At 38.2% G+C, this 17145-nt stretch overlaps 1 protein-coding gene across 2 annotated transcripts in view; it reads right to left on the reverse strand.

Moving 5' to 3' along the window:
* The window catches only part of LDB3 (LIM domain binding 3), a 105821-nt gene that overhangs the window by 31074 nt on the left and 57602 nt on the right, over positions 1 to 17145 (reverse strand). Inside the window, exons 5-8 of one of the 2 annotated variants that reach the window (XM_057371410.1) lie at positions 15930 to 16133; positions 10437 to 10606; positions 9411 to 9447; positions 5231 to 6084 (exon numbers count right to left, since the gene is read on the reverse strand). In XM_057371410.1, coding sequence (XP_057227393.1) covers positions 5988 to 6084; positions 9411 to 9447; positions 10437 to 10606; positions 15930 to 16133 — 508 coding nt within the window. In that variant the 3' untranslated portion in view covers positions 5231 to 5987. Of the gene's footprint in view, positions 1 to 5230; positions 6085 to 9410; positions 9448 to 10436; positions 10607 to 15929; positions 16134 to 17145 lie in introns of those variants that run through there. The other variant, XM_057371409.1, reaches the window with a different exon arrangement.

Consider the following 17145-nt stretch of genomic DNA (forward strand, 5'->3'; position numbering starts at 1 on the left):
ATGTGAGCAGCCCACGCCAAAACAATTGCAATATATCCTACTATGCCTGCTTTCCAAAACAGGGAAATACTATTCTCAGAGAAGGTATCCTGGTTTGTGCAGACAGTGCCACAGAATAGGAAAAGCATTATCACAGATTGTGGAAAACAACCAGCAACTCATTCTCAACACGTAGTATGGAACTCAATCAAAACAGCTCAGTAAAATCCAAGCCAATCCCTCCTATGAATGCATTTTAGTGGCATCTACAGGTTTGCTGTTAAATGTGACAGTCACAGAATAAATGCAGCTGGACACACAGCAGCACCAGTGTCAGGGAAAAGTAAGAGAACTCTTGCCCAAGTTTACGTTGTGATATTTGGCATACATACTCCTATTTGAAATTTTATCTTATTGGTAAATATATCACTTTGATAAGAACAAAGGCTGCAAAATTGTGAGCATGTGTAGCAATTGTAGCTGGGAATTAATTCAGATAATTATGCCCTATCTTGGCCATAAGTGTGCAACTGGATTTAATGGAATGAATCCCTCGAGCTTTCCATAGCCCCACTGGTAGAGTGCAGGAATCACCAGGCACCTGAGCACAGGATCCAAACTCTCAGCCTGTGTTTGTGACCACTACAGACAAAACCAACGCACAACAAGCTTAGCTTTTGTACGCCATGAAATTATTCCCCTTTCACTGCAGTGTTCTTACACATCATGATTTCTTTTTCCAGGGAAGCTGAGAAAAGAACAAGAACTCCCCTGACTTTCAGGGGATAGGTTTTTTAGACCTACTTTTGAATTCCTGCATATTGATGATAAGAAAATTCATACTTCCTCTACATGGCATTAAGCTAAGTTTGAAGCTGCCCCTGAAACACAGCAACGTGTCTGTGCTGTTCAGCTCCTGAATCAAATAACTAAGTGGTATGAATTAGAACAGTTGTCATTCTTTCAGAACAATTTTATTTCGTCAGCTCTCTAAGGATTTTCTTACCTTCCCTCTCTCTCATTTGTAATCATATAAAAGTCTGGGTCGGCTACAACAAATGCTTACATGGAAGTGAACTATTAGGAAGTTATTAGTATTTAGGGTAATTTTGCTGACATTAATGCAATTTAGAAGCAGAATAAAAGGAAGCAGTGCCAGTGCTATGCTCCAGCTCACCCTAAGCAAAGCTGTGAGCAAGGTTGATGATCCACAGACCTCAACTGAGTGCCTTTGAATTACAATGATCGTTGGCAAGCCTGCTGCATGTTAGAACTGCTTTTCCCTTGTTGCACTGAAGGCAATGCAAGGGGCCAGTCAGAGAGAAAAGCAACATTGTGCATTGGTTACCTGCATCAAATGAAGGATGCACATGAAAATTTTGAAGCTTGCAGAGCAGAAATAAAAATTAATGTTCATTTCTGATCATGCATAGTTACATGGTGGACAGGAACATGCAGGAGACTGAGGTGGTGAAGATGCTAACATAAAGTCAGTACATCCACACTCAAAAAATTCAATTTCAGCTTTAACAGGCTCTGTTAGCTTATGCATTACTTTCTCTATGAACTATTTTGAGAAAGGTTTCAAAGTATTTTCTAATTGCATTTGGCAGCTTCACTCTTTCAACTTTAAGTGGGTACATTCAAGTGGATACACTATGCCTTATAGTCACTATCTGTGATCAATTTATTTTCCAGAGAACTGACTTGGAAAACAAAGGATATATGATGTCTCAATAACTTTTTTTTTTTCCCATAGAACTTCCAGCACTACTTTGGAGAAGAAAGATTTTTCATTTGATCAATTTTGTCTTTTGATTTCACACAGAATTCCATAGAGATAATTGAGTTATCTCACTATTTCTATGTTTTTGTCACTCTTCAGGTGTTAAAAGGTAAGCAAAGACTAAAGTATTAAACTGATGTGCTTATTCTTCTTTATTATGTTCCTTAAGTGAGAAATCTACCTGGAGAAGTCTGCTTTATTTCATATGTTGGGGAAAGATAGGGCATGTCTTTCAAAAGTATCAATTTTGGTAATCTGAGCAGCAGATGGGAGGTTTTTGGCAATTGGGCAGGTCAGCAATGTTAATCATTGGAAACTCTGGCCAACTAAGGAAGGAAATCAAGACGCCTTAGCTTGTCTTGGTGGTGTCAGATAGCTTTGATTAGGAGTCATAGAACAAGCATGTTATTGTGCTTGAGAGTAAGTTTTAGTCAATTAATTTTCATGTATCCTGCAGAAAGCTGTTGACTAAAGGCAAACTGATTAAAGAAAGTAATTATCTGGTAATACCATGCATCATAACAAAATTCTGGCTTTTTAACTTTGCAAACTCAAATTTGTGTAAGGATCTGTATATGTTTCTGATATGTATAATGGTAGTCCTAGTCACTGTAAACACTGCTAAAGAAGCCACAATATCAACTTAGCTCTTGTGGGAACCTGAGTGCACAAACGAAAAATTGGTGTCACCTCTTCTGCCCCTATGGAAGGCTTCAGAAAGCTCTGTAATATGCAAGAGTTGGACTCTTCAAAAGTGATACAGTAGTCCCAAAAATCCTTGTTCCTTGCTATAGAAGATATACTCCACCCAGCTGTGCATAATGAGAGAGAAACTGCAATGAAGTGACCTCTGTGTTCCTTAGCAAAAACACACTGTCCTTCCTGTGCAGGCAGGCACAAAGAGAGGGAGGCAAGGRAAGGAGCCACAAGAACCTTTCTCCTTTGTCGTTTTTTCATGCATGAAAGGAAGACAGGCCAAGTTCTCACACCCGCTCTCCTAAAGCCACGCCGCAGCCACGTTCCCACCAGCGCACACTGCATGCAGTCAGTGTCTCTGCTGCAAACTAAGCACTGCACGAGGTCAGGGGGCTCTTTGAGCAGAAGGCAGGGCAGCAGGATTCAGGAAAAAGGTTAGTTTAGATCAAACAGCCTTGTACCACAGCAGAAAATGAGCATGTCCCTCTGCCATAACCAGAAAAGCAGATTTACCTGGAAGGCCTTTTGGTTTTGATTTCCTACTGGCATCAGCTTTGCTGTGTCTTCATTAAATGCTTATAACACTACGCTTTACTGGCAATATAGGGAAGGGCAGGGGGTGCATATCACTATCCACATCCTGTGTTTTACTTTATTTTTAGCCTGGAGGTTATTTAGAAGACAGTATTGTCACCAACCATTGTCATCTGCTCAGCAGAGCAGTCACAGGTCAAAATATATTGAGCATGGGAGAGTTATGCCTGCCTATCATCAGTGCTGTTTGAAAGAATTACATGACTCATCGAGTCTTCAATCAGGAACCTATTTTAAGCCTCACTGTCATTAATTGTGACTGATTTTCCTATGCAAAACAGCAGACTTCTGCAAGTGCTCAGAAAACACTGCAAGATGCCGTTGGTCACTCAGAAGGCACATACAGTGAGATAAGCCTGACCGTACTAAAATATAATAGGCCAGGCTTGACCTTTGCTGGAACAAAGCTACTCTTTTTTTCGAAGCTGTTAATGCTTTTTAATCAGGCCTAAGTCTGTTACAGACTCTAGCAATGATAGGAAGTAAAATGAAAAATCCAGGCCAATTTCTCTACTTTGCAGACAAAGTCTGCTTCCTTGGGCAGCAAAAACAAGGCCTCTTCAGACTTATACAAGAAAAGATCCATAACACTCATTTTCTGGACTTGAAGATCACCATGACAACATAAAGGAAGATTTTTGAGGAGTAAGAGTTGAGGAATTACTGATCTAAATAAGAAATGACATAGAAATACTTGACTAACAGTTTTAATACAAAAAGTCTATCACTTGTGAGTTTTTTTTGAAGGAACTGGACTGAGCAGTTGAAATACGTTGTAGTAAAAATCTTGCTGTAAGGATTAATGAAGACACCTTCACAAAAGGTCTTTAATGTTGGAAAAGTTCTGAAAGATACTAGATGTTCAAGATTTTTTCCTCTTACTTTTTTCCCCTGTAACTGCATAAAGAATTGACGTTCTACAAGCTTGAAGAGTGTTAGATTCCATTTTGTATCCTACAGAAAAAAGGATTAAAACTATTTCCCTATATGATTACATGGTTTATATGCACTGAATTTTTATCATTAAAACCAGTGAAGCAGAGGTACGGGGAAAGGGTTCCTTAATTACATCTCTATTAATTTCATATCTGATAAAATTGTTATTTAAAATACCTTTCAAAATAACATTAAGTGTAAACATAGAGCTATATCAAGACATTTTCATTATAACACATGCACTAGGACTATCGGAAAAAGGTAGTATTTGTATTATATTTATAAACATTAAGGATACACAATTGTTATTACAGTGAAGAGACTGTTACTACTTATTCAGAAAAACATTTAATTTGGTTGAAAATTAGAACTGGAAGATTTTCTACTTAAGTACATTTTATGTTTATTAAAAAATCTTAATTGCTCATTGCTATTTTAAATACTATCATGACTTCCCATACATAAATAAAATTCACCACCACCTTGGTTTACCAAAGGTTGCTCTTGGCAACAATCAGGAAAAGTTAAAACGTTGCTGTTATTTCATGCAGTGATGCTGATTTACCATAGGTACTAATAAGGTGGTGTGATCAGAATCTGTTTGTGTTCCCATGAGGAAAAAATAAATACATGTTGCGAATTAAGTAGTATGTCCTGAATTGCTATGGTATTTGCCTAAGAAAAGTGAAATGCATTTTTAAAGGAATTAGTGCTTAAGTACTCTTAAATAATACTGAATAATTTTGTTTGTTTGTTTGTTTGTTTTTTAATATGTGTGATAACCCAATAAACACTTTCCATATTTGGTTAATTCATGCAAAGCTCTCCATGAACAGTAGCCTTTCCTTATTTCTATAACACAGGAAAAAATAGGAGTTTGAATGAACTTGGTTCTTGTATGGACTGATGAGGCAAATTTGGAAGCAGCAAAAAGTATCATAGTTTCAATCTGATCTCATGCACAAATTTCCTTTGATTGGAATTACTACTACCAGATAAAGGTACCTAACTCAACTGCTTTGTCAGGTTTATTGCAATTCAGACAACTTACAGGTCGATAATAATTACACCTAACAATGGAAAGCTTTTTGACCAAATTTTGTATTTGGGAAAGAAAAGCTCTCCTTTCAATAACCAGTTGAAGCAGTTATTGCTTTAAAACAGAAAAAAAGTACTGTGTCAAATAAGCACATAGTTATTTTAGTTTTGAAACCTTTTATTTCAGATAAAGCATGCTGCTATATACAGAAAAAAATGTGAGCCAAAGCAAGAGCAATACAGAATGGGCAACATATTCCTTAAAACTTACAAGATGCTTTTAAAAGCTTCAGTGCACCAGCAGTATGATATATTCTTCTCACTCCTAAACCACCTCTAGCAAAATGTTATTTCCCTGCAGATACTAAGCAACCCCAGCTATCTCTCACTTTCATATAATGATAAATTAAAGTTTCCAAYACCAAACTTAACAGCAATGGTTTCAGTAAATTACTTCTGCCAGTATAATATATTGAAATATAACTTCCATATTGCTAATATCTTATTTCAAACAGCATCATTCAACTATGCAAACTAAGAATGTTATACATTTAGCAAAGTCTAGGCCAATTACTTTTCCTTTTCMACTTTCTTTCTCCTACTTCATTATCTTAACATCAGTAAAACTCAGTGAAAGTCTCATTTTTGTTGCTCCTAAAGAAATACTCTCAATAATTTCCCWCTCATTTTCTTCTAGAACTGAAGTCAAGAGACTGCAATAGTGTTGTTTTGCTGAAGTTTGAGACAGTAAAGGAAAAAAAGCTAAACTACTTTATCATGAAGAACTTGACCTGGGTTGTAGCATCATTTCACTTTTGGTGCCAGTGAATGGCTAACAGGCTAACAGCAGAACGCTACTGCCTAGCAGTACATGTTTGCATGTGTGACACACTCAGGACAGCGAGTTAATGTGTTACTGTAACTCTGTCTCGGCTGTTTGCCCTCTGCCTGGGGCCTTTTAGCTTTTAACATTAAGGAGCTGCGCGGACAGGCCGTGATGCCAGTTGCGCAATTTGGCAAAGCGTGGGCTGTTACGTTCCGTTTCAAACCTCTCCCTGTGGCATGAAGAAAGAGAGAGAGAGAGACAGAGAGAGACACACATACACAAAAGAAAGAAAGGAGGGAGAAAGAAAGGGGTTAGGGACCATGGCTACCACTCCCCTGCCTTACAAATAGGGCAATGGCAATTTATTTGGATTTTTTTTCCTCAGCTTTCAAATCAGGCTGGGTGATGCTTTTTGGACCGTGTGTGAAAGATTTTGCAGTTGTTTATTTCTGAGAAGTAACTTGATATAACTTCTTTGACTTGTGCTTGGTATTACAGGGCTGCTTTTGCTAGAAATGCAGTGTAATCCCATTGTTTTCCTCCCAGCAGTTTCTCTTGGCTTTTCCCACCCTCTCACACAACTGAGCAGTCAGTAAAAGTTAACTCACACAAGTGCAAAATGAATGCAAATATTTTCCATTCTCTAGCACCTAGGTCAGCCCATATATAACCTGCTGTCCTTCCAGCAAGGACCATCAACCCCAGGTTTCAGCAGTACTTTTCTACAGCTTCCTCAGAATTAGTGAATGTTAGTGTTAGATATTTCTGGTCATTTGTGTCACAAAGCAGAACAAGAGGGGATTTTCAAAGCAGAGCCCTGCGAAGTATTGGCCACCTCCTGCCCACCCTGACTGCAGACTGGGGAGCTTGAGCCATGTTCAGCATTTCTCAGGATTTAATCTTTCCTAGACATTCTATAGTTTAAATTCAGCTTTTGTATATAAAAAGGGGAAGAAGAAGGATGTGAGATGAGAGCACAGTCAAGGAGGAGTATATTAAACAGAATGAAAAATAAAATGTTCTCATTATTTGCAAAACTTCTTTGAGTCATTGCAAACAAGGTCATTTTTTCCTCATTATTTACACTGAAAACACAAGACAATTAATTGTGTTAATGCAGTGGAACTTGGGAGGTGAAACCAGCCAAACAGATAGGAGCAGACTGAGCTGGTTTTATTTCTCAGGATGCGGACAGCACAAAACAATAAACAGACTAAATGCCAACAAATTCACTGATATTTCTAATTTTTTTGTTCTTAATAACACAGCGTCATGCAAGTAGCACTCCTAAAGGAGGAATCTTGTATGATTTCTCAGACTATTTTTTATACTTTTAGGTAATTAAGAGATAAAAAGTAATTCTAGCTAAAATTTCATGATGGCATTTTTTTTCTCAGCTACACCAGAATGTACTAGCTACAATGGGTCTGACATGTAATTTAAGAACTCTCTTACTGTTTTCAAGATATTAGCCCTCCTCAAGGAAATGGTATTCAGAAACATCTTTGGCTTGAAATGAATCCCATCTCTCCAGAAAATATTCAATAACAATCACCACACCAGCAAAGAAAAGTTCTCATGATGTTATACCTTATGTGTGCCTTCAAAATTGCAGAAGCATAAGCAAAGGACAGTCATGCAACCCACTCATTAATGTTAATCAAAAGAAATATTCTGCCACCCGAAAATTGCGTAGTTTATGGGTTTTGTTTAGAACATATGTCATGAAGTTGGAAGGAGCAATCCAAAAGCAACTATTTTTATGTAAAACAGTTCTGCCAAAAATAAGCTACATCTTTCCTCCCCCCACTCAGGAGWGTTTGGAAGATACTTGATCACCAATCTGTGCAACTCCTGCTGGCTACACTGAGGAGACAAGAGAAAGCACCAGAGAGAGATCGCTCCCAGCCTGCCTGAGGCCACAGCCATGGATGGAGGGTGTGCAATGTTTGAGGTGGGTATCAAAGTCAGTGKGGTAGGAAGGAGATCCCATTTCATTCCTAGCACCAAAACTCACAGCAGTTGCACTGCACCTGTGTAACTATTTATACATGCTCCCTTATGCCTCTGCCATCAATGCATACCTTAAACCTGCTCAGCTGTGCCTAAACRTAACCACAACTGTCCTTGGGGAAAAAAGCCTGGTAACACAGTGATACCTAAAAGCTGCATGGTGTATACACTCATGTACTTGGAGTTACACTAGACAGAATGTGCAATTTATATATGTYGATGTGCTAACAGATAATTATTGTCAACATATCGAAATCCATGTAAAGTTTCCAATATCTAGTATTTCCCAAAGCCACAGCCTGCACCTAGAAAGAATATTATTCTAAAACAAAATATTACTCTCAGATTTGAATGGGGCATAGTTAAGTTCAGCACAATGCTTTAAATCCCATCATAATAAGGATTTGGACATGTGCTATTACATCAAAACAGATAATGCACAATACATGTAATGAGAATTAGGCTTGCACATTTGAGGGAAGAAATAAAGCCCTGAGGGCTATAGTATCAAGTCTGATGTTCGGGCAGCCAGCCATGAACTTGGGTGAACTGCAGCGGAAGGTTTATAGCAAACACCAACTGAAAGCATTCTTGTATTCTCACAGGGAAGATAGCAGATACCTTTCTCACTGATTCAACATTTGCAACCTACACTGTGATCAAAAGTTCAGAACCTTTAAAGAGGCCACATGACAATTAAAAATAAAATAGAAAAAGAAAAAGAAGAGGAGGTGGATTGAGTACCAAACACATCAGAAACTCAGCTGGCAGCTTAGAGCAGCTAATGTGAAACAGGGATTTGAAGTATGCAAAGAGAAAGTAAGGCTTGCATGCAGGATGCTCCTGATTCAACTGCAGTTTTTAAGCTCAACATAAGAATCTTTAATACATCTATTTCCTGGCTATGCAGGATGAYRATAAATCTTTAATTCCATATTATACCTCCAAACATATCCACCTTTTCAATGTTTTTGATGCATCATATGAAACAAATACATTTATCCATTAGCAAAAGCAGTCCTGTGCTTCCATATTCTACAAATTTAGGTCATATTTATTCCAAACAAAACATAAGCTAATGATTATGGGTATGCATGGAAATAAYTCCTTTACTGTATCATTTAAGAAGAATCAAAAGTCAATCAGAGGGTCATCCAAATAAATTGCTCACRAATTTCAGTGCTATCACAACATTATATTTTTTAATCCACTTGCACAATCAAGTAGTTACACAGGGCTTGGAACTCATTGCATTCACACACCCAGCAAAGTACAGGAAAGTTGCATGAAYAGAGAGTGTTCAGATTTGAACATAMAATTCAGGAATTTTGCAYCATTTTTCCTAAAAACATGYTAATTTGTTATCCTTCTYATTCAAATGCCTCTCAATGATAGCGTTTTAATTTTAGTGATTTTTAAGTAAATGTATTAGAATATTTTAGGACAAAAATATGATAAAAGAAGTTCATATTAATGCCATTTTAAAACATTATTGGGTTATTAGGAAGAAGAAAGCTGTATTTTTCACAGGGGGTTGCCTACCTTGACCTCCTCAGGGCTTCTTCATCTGGATCTTGCACTGTAGAAAAAAATGTTTCAGTTCAAAAACAGAAAGGAAGGAATTGGCTTTATGACAYTATAAATTCGTTAGAAACTTATCAAAAGCTAAAGGTGCATTCACACTGACTTTGCAGCAGTGGAATTTGTAAGAACATTATGAAGAGGAGTGATTCCCTAGGGACAGGAAGGAGGACATTTGGAGCAAATAGCTATTACAACTCCTTTCCCATTCATTATTAGCAAAGTTTCACAGCTGCAGGCAATGATTCTACAGAGAGCTCCTGCTTTTTTGTATGAAAGCAGGAGAGGCAGCAGCAGCAGAGTAATGGAAGAAGAAAATACTAAATACTTTTCCCTGATACRGGAAAAGGCCCTGACCTTCCTTCTCTCTAGATCAGAAACCAACTGTGAGCTTAGTACCAGGTGGTAAAACATAAAAACATCCATAAAAACATCTCCATAGGCAACAAGCAACAAAGTTAAAGCTCTGTGGCATTCATATCAGCTCTAGTTTTAGATAACAGGGCTGATAGAACCATAGATTCTGTACAAATGGTGATCCATGTTTGTTTTTTTTTTTAACCTCCAGAAGTCACTTCTATAAAAGACTRTTACAGGAGGCATGACTTGTTTATCATTTTTGTCTAAAGAATGGGCAGCTCTATATGTCTAGGCTGCAGGAAACCCAAAGCTTGCCCTGCAGAGACTTATTTGCAAGTAGGAATAACTATGGGGTCCCAAATGCTTGTTTACTGTGCAGTCTATTATACTTGGATCGTGAGACCCTTGGCAGATCACAGAATTTTCTTCATAGAGAAAGTGTAAGGTGAGATTGCTCACTTTGATTGCTGAGTTCCCTCAAGTTACACGCAGGATCTTCACCCTCACTGACAACTACATGAGCCTGGATGTGAGTCTTCCCTTACTATGAGGGGCCAATACCAGGGCAATAAAGAAAGGCATGAATCTAAAATCAAGGTTGGGGGAATGTTTTGTCATTCAACTTACTGTACTCAGTTCCAGTCATCTGGGCAAGGATGCGGAAGGACTTGGACTGCAGGTTGGCAGAGCGGCGGCTCCAGTCCTCGCTCTCATCCTCAGGCTTGCTCTGAGTTTTAAGCACAGCCTGATACACAGGAGAGGCACTGTCTACGTGAGGATCCTTAATAGGGAGGGTACTGCAATTCAGAAAGRGAAATGTTGGAAGCAGCTCTCTGGTCTCAGTTTCTCACCCGGCCATCCCCAACATGGCTTTGAAATGATCCCTTTTTAAAAAGATACATGGATCAATTTTATATTATGGCTCATTCTATCCCTGAAAGGGCCTGTTATCATTCAAATCTGCTTGGAAATACCTGTTTGTGATTCCTCTGCCAATGCAGGCACACAAGCTGGTTAGAATGACGTGTGGTGATAATAACTCGATGTTGATACTATTTTATGTTATATCTTTAAATTATTGTGTTGGGCCAGTGTACCTTAAGGTTGCAATTAGAAATAAAAACCATATTTCACTATAAAAATAGCTTTTTCTGGGGATGACTCTTTTTCAAACAGAGTTAAACTTCCATCTGCTATAAGTCTGGTTTCATTGTCTACTAAACATGTGAAGCACAAGAAGTCTAGACTTGTACTCAAAACTTGCATATGTAAGTAGTATCTGAAATCTTTAATGACAGAGTATATCTGAAGGTCTTACAACATATTTAATCACCTAGGAAAGGGATATATTCAGTTGAGCACACCTAAAATCAAAGCTACAAAGGTCTGTAGCACAAGTGAGGTAATCTCTCTTTGATTTATGATGCAGGCTAGAAACAGACTTAGTAACTTAATAGCTTTTTTTCCCCCCCCCCCTTTTTTTTTTTTTTTTTCCCCAGTGAAAATAACTTCTGCATAGCAGAATTAACATTCACAGAGCTGCAGAAATATACACTGAGGGGATGACGTGTGCTTGGAGCAACTGGGGTCCATGGCTGCTCTAAATACAAAGTCTATTTCTGAAACAAGTGATTTATTGTGACAGCTTTATGCTATTCCATATAGAGCTTTGCAGGCAGCGAGATCAACTTCATGAAAACTGAGAAACAGTTCTGTTAAAAGTTAAGGGCCATTTGGTTGAACAGTTCCTTCCTTGGTTCAGGCTCAAAGTTAGTGCTCTCCAGGATACCACTGTGCAGAGAAAATCTRCAGAGAGGTTGGGTCTGTGATTTGAAATCCTGAGAAGAATCATGAAAAAGCYAGGAAGTACATCTGACATCTTACACAGAGTGGTGAAAAATGTTGCCAGGTAGTGCTTTAAAGATCAGCATTTCCCAGCTGAAACACACCTTCAGCACTGTGCAATATACACTGGTTTGATGAATCTGTACATCAGAGCACATATTTATGTTCTTCATAAGTCCAATACACGCAAATTTCTCATTTTCTTGAGGGCCCACCAAAGTACAAACCACAGTTAATTTTCTWTGTGTGTTTCAGTGCAATCAGTTGCGGGATGGAGCACAGCTTACAAAGGTGGATGTAGAGAAAAACTTGACTCTTCAGTTCAAGCTCTGCCAYAAAACATCAAATTTATGTAAAAAAATCTCCCTGTGTGAAAGATGGCCTGTAGGAGGAAGAAGCAATTTCCAGCTCCTTTTTAAGCTCATGTTTCCTAGACCACAATCCTTAACAATATCCAAACACTAGCAGGTACAGAAGGCGTAATGCAGACATTTATTTTGGGGAAGGTGTGACATCAGTGGCTTCCATTAATGTTGCTCCTGTGTGCACCAGTGGACAAAGTGGTGCCAYAGCCTTCTTTAGATGGAAGATGGGACAGAGAGCAGTAGTCCTTCCCTTCTGGCCCCTCACATGGCTGAATGGCYTGCTGAGGCAAGAAAGCGAACTAGTGAGTTCTGCCCTCTGCTGCCTCCATGCAGAAATAATCTTCTCATGGAAAAGAGATTCTCCGTAATACCAACAGCAAGTCAGCAACACCCTCCAGACTGTTCTGCTGCTGCTTCTGACACCTGGCCATGCTGAACGTTTTGTCACTGTAAAGGGTCTTGTTAATGTCCCCCAAAAGGGGACCGTTTTCATGTCCCCAGAGGCACTTGAGGGTGCTTCAGGCCCAGAACCTGGCCCTGCATTACTGCCAGAAGTGACTGCCTGATTTGGGCCAACAGGTAACTTTATACTCCCACACTGACTTTTTAATCTTGTGGAAGCTTAAAAACCTGCTGAATGKGACAGCAAATTTCCCAGCTTAAGCTGGATAATAAACCACTGCATAGACAGTGCTGCTGATTTTAACCACAAACTACAGTGTGCAAGCCACCAACAGTTCAAATTCCTCTGCTTAAATCCTCTAGCTGAAATGTTTTCTTCTTATATTATGACCAATGCACAAGGTTATGTATAGATATGCCATTAACTCAAGTATTGTTAAAAACCCAGAGCTGGAGGCTGGACCACAAATTTCACAGTAGAGATGTGCAGCATTAATATGATATATTAATATCCTTATGGTAGATGATTAAGGCAGGAAATGGAGCTTGGTGAATTAACCTCCCCAGCAGAGTAAAACATGCTCATATAAATGGAACTAAATTAATGCAATAYATTGGAGTATTTCCAACTTTGTCTTTAATTCAACAGGCCTTTTTCTTTTTATAAAATCATAATTATATTGTGGATGAGTAACTAGGACATATGAGCCACTCAGCATGGAAGTGTAAAATAGAGTGCATTGCTGATTATGAGCATTTTGTAAGCCTAAATGTGACAGTTGATTCTTACAGACAGCCTAAAGATGTACATAACCATGTTAATACCTCTGTTATACCTCTTTGTAATTTAATTTCTTTCCATCTGGGTGTGGATGTGCAGAAATATCATGCATCTTTAAGCATATTACTTTAAATGGATGCTACTGAAAAAAAATTCTTCCCAGGTGGATTAGAGCTGTTGGGGGTTTTCATACTGGAGCCYAAGGTATTTTGGTAAGAGTCAATAAAAATTATTTTCCTTTTCACATCATCATCTAAGTCACGCATTTTAACATTAAAACAAGCTTTAAAGACAAACCTGTCTTGAATAAGTGGCAATGGAATTTTATTTTTCCGGAGTTCATTGTAAACTATGGTTTACTATGTGAATCATTCTCGGGAGTCATTATTTAGATTTAATTTAAGTAGATATTAAGTAAAAACTTAAGAACTCTGTAGCATTCTACCCCTGTAGACATACAAGATATTATGACATCAGATATTAGGCTAATCCCAGCTATTTAAAAAAAGTTCTGAGAGGTGAAAACCCCACAAACCAACAAACGAAAGTTCATGCAGACTGGCAAATAATCAGCCAAGTTGACTTATTGTAGAGGACACACAAGACTGTAGTTGGTACAATCACATTATTGATTCTGCTACGTTAACTGTCAGATCTTATTCCTGATAAAGGTGCTGGATTTATGTCYTTATACAACTTGGGAATTTGGCTAAAACTGCATAATGGAGTTTAGAAGTGCTTTGACAGGAATGTACTCATAATGGACTGTCCATATGGTTTTACTGCAGTCAACTAACTCTTAGTTCTTGGTTTAGTAAGATCAATTAAAACAAAACAAAACAAAACAAAACAAAAAACAGAGTAGGAAAAGATCTAAAGCCAGGTCACTAAAAATTTTCCACCTCAAAGTTTCAGCATGGAGTCTGAGTAATTGCAGTATGAATAATTCTGTTCTTCCCTTTCTGTTTTCCATGGTGATCCCAAAAGCGTGGCTTATTTTCTAAGTGACAAGAGCCTGACTCTGATCTCATGAAGTTACAGTACTGATTTCAAATGGTCAGACTAGAAAACRAATTCTTAAGYCTGTCTGWCCTTCATCATTGACAAAATAAGTAAACAGTGTTTCCAACTACCATCTGCCCTTTAGACGTGCAGTCTGAGTGTGCTTACCATTATATAGATTTGTGGACAAATGAAAAGCACAGAGATTATTATTTAAGAACTGAGACMAAACTATAGGCTGATAATTGAGACAAAATGAATCAGCACTGCATTAATCAGAATTTAGTCTGCTTTTATATTAAAAACTTCTTATACAAGTATTTCTGCATTAAGCATAATTTTAKCTCAGATTTGATTGATTAAGCAAGCTAAAGAACATCTTGGTTTCCACTACAAATTAAAGTTCAGAATATCACAGAGGAAATTAAAGGAAATTTATAAGATGAAAAGGACCCATGTATTCAGCACTAACTTTTAAATCACTTGATCATTTAAATAGGTAAACCTCTTAAACATTACTATTTACATCATATAATACCACAGCATTTAGTAGAAAGCTCCAATGTATCATAAAATGTCTTATATAATCCATGCCTATGAAGGTTGTAAACCTTTTTAAAGAACTTAAAGGAACTTTCTTTGTACTTGACTGATTGGAAATATGAGTCCACTCAACACCTGTGGAGACACACCAAGTCATGGCCAAAAACAACTAAAGATACTGCTTGTGATCCACCATGAAGGAGAGCTGGGATGAACAACAATATTGGTGCAAAAAGTCAGTGGAAAAGAAAAATTGTTATAAAAAAAAAAGAGAGGGAAATGGACAGTAAAAGAAAGCACAAGCAAATACTTAAACTATCCTCATTTTTAATAAGCCTGAGGCTAACATCTGGAAAAGAAACTRYGTTAAAGTTTCTATGTTGCTTTACCTGTGTTTTGGTGTTATATGAAARGAAGACAAGCTCTATTTTGGGTAGAAAGACACCCAGTAGGAGAGAAACCTGGCTACATTCATTGCACAAATAACTTCAGTTAAGTTATTACAACTTTGGATGTTAATTAGGTAAGATTTCTAGAAACGTGCATTGGAAAAGCAGAGTTACTAAAGGTCAATGGATTTTGCCATAGTCTAAAGGATATGCATAAAACACATTTATGTAAACTAAGAACAGGGAAAATACTCCGAAAAATAAACCAGTAGCCAGTGCCAAATAAAAATTTTGCATTCTTCACATCTCAATAAAAATTCCACCRTCCTCTTCTGTCCTTTCTGAGCTATGCATAAAATAATGCTATTATAAATCATGGTCATCAGAAATGAAAAGCCATCCAATGGCAGAACACTATTATATATACATTATAATAAAATATATACAGAATATATAGAACATTAGATGGATTTTTGCAGGGTTTACCAGCTCYAGGAGGAATACCAAAAAAGCGAGGTTAGATTAAAATATCCCTGACCATGGCAGGGGGGTTGGAACTAGATGATCTTTAAGGTCCCTTCCAACAATGAACAATGCTATGATTTTCTAGCTACCTGCCCTTTTAACTTCAAAACATGGACATTCTTTTGAACGCCGTCTAGGATTGATATATATTTTTATGTGTAATATATGCCAGGAAAAAGAGCCCTGGAAGGACAAATGTGGCATGCAGGTAGGAATGTTACGAGTATCATGCAGAGAAAGAGCATTCCACAGAAGGAAATAACCTTACCCAGCGAATTCTCCACCCTGGGCTTGTGCCTGGCCTGCAATTGCATCCATGATAGCATCCTGGGAATACATGCTGATCGGGGTGTTATACTGGGCATGAATTATGGTAGCCTTGCCGCCAAGGCCCTTCACCTCAATGGGTTTGTGTGTAGACAGRGCAGAGTCCTTCAGGACATTGGGGTTGAAACGCTCCGTGAAGTCCGTGCTGGGTTATGCAAGAGTGAGGTTCCACAGGGAAAGGAGGGCAAGAAAGGAGAGAGGCGTGAGAGTTAAGTGAGGGAAGCACCACCAAGACAGGGATGTGAATGTCTGTTCATGGCATCTCACCACCAAAGCTTCTTATCAGAGAAGAGCAGACAACGTAAGTACCAACGCACAACTAAAAGATGGCTGTGCTGATGGATGGCTTACAATAYGTAAAAAGGAAAAAAAGGTGAAATAGCTGTCATTGTATTAAAACATCATACCTAAGTACAAAATGAAAAATACCTAAGTATTTATGTGATACTTCTGTATATTAAAAGTTCTTTGTACATGCATATATACATCTAAGGGTATACAAACATGCACATGTATATATGCATGCCCATGGGATTTACATACACACTGCAAAGAATTCCCACTCTTTTCCTTCATCCATTCATGTTTTCAGAAGRGTCTTATAAAGGTCTAGAAAGTGCAGTGGAGTGAACAGATATCAGGTTGTCTATTTTATTACCTTCTGTCAGGATTATTAATCACAGTGAAATTTAGTACTTGTGCCTTTTAATCTTCACGGCTTTCCTCCCAAAATCTCTGTACAGCCACACTGAAGTGCTRCTACAGCATGATGAATGCTCAGTCCCAGATCAAAATATCCTATATTGCAACCAACAGGACAACTGCAGCTGGAAGAGTTGCTGCCTTAGTTTCCAGTGACTCCATTTCTGAGGAAGGATTTTATATTTGATAGAGTCCCAAACACATGTTACCTGAAGCTGCCATTACACCAGAATGAGCCAGTTTGATGTCAGACTGCAGCCAAAGAGCAGCTGGTTTTCTTGTAGGGCTGAGCTGTACACAGTTCTAGTCCTAGAGCTAGCACTGAGCACTGCCCAGWGCTCCAAGGAACAAGCTGAACCTCAACTGTCAGCCACTGAAGTCGCTGGTCTTCTTCAGCCTCTGGCAGATCAGGTGAATCTCTAGCAGCAGGCAGATGCCAGCAGGAGAGATTCCAT

Source organism: Malurus melanocephalus, unplaced genomic scaffold (assembly GCF_030028575.1).
Source record: "Malurus melanocephalus ecotype Western Australia unplaced genomic scaffold, MMel_1.1 scaffold_146, whole genome shotgun sequence".
Taxonomy (NCBI): domain Eukaryota; kingdom Metazoa; phylum Chordata; class Aves; order Passeriformes; family Maluridae; genus Malurus; species Malurus melanocephalus.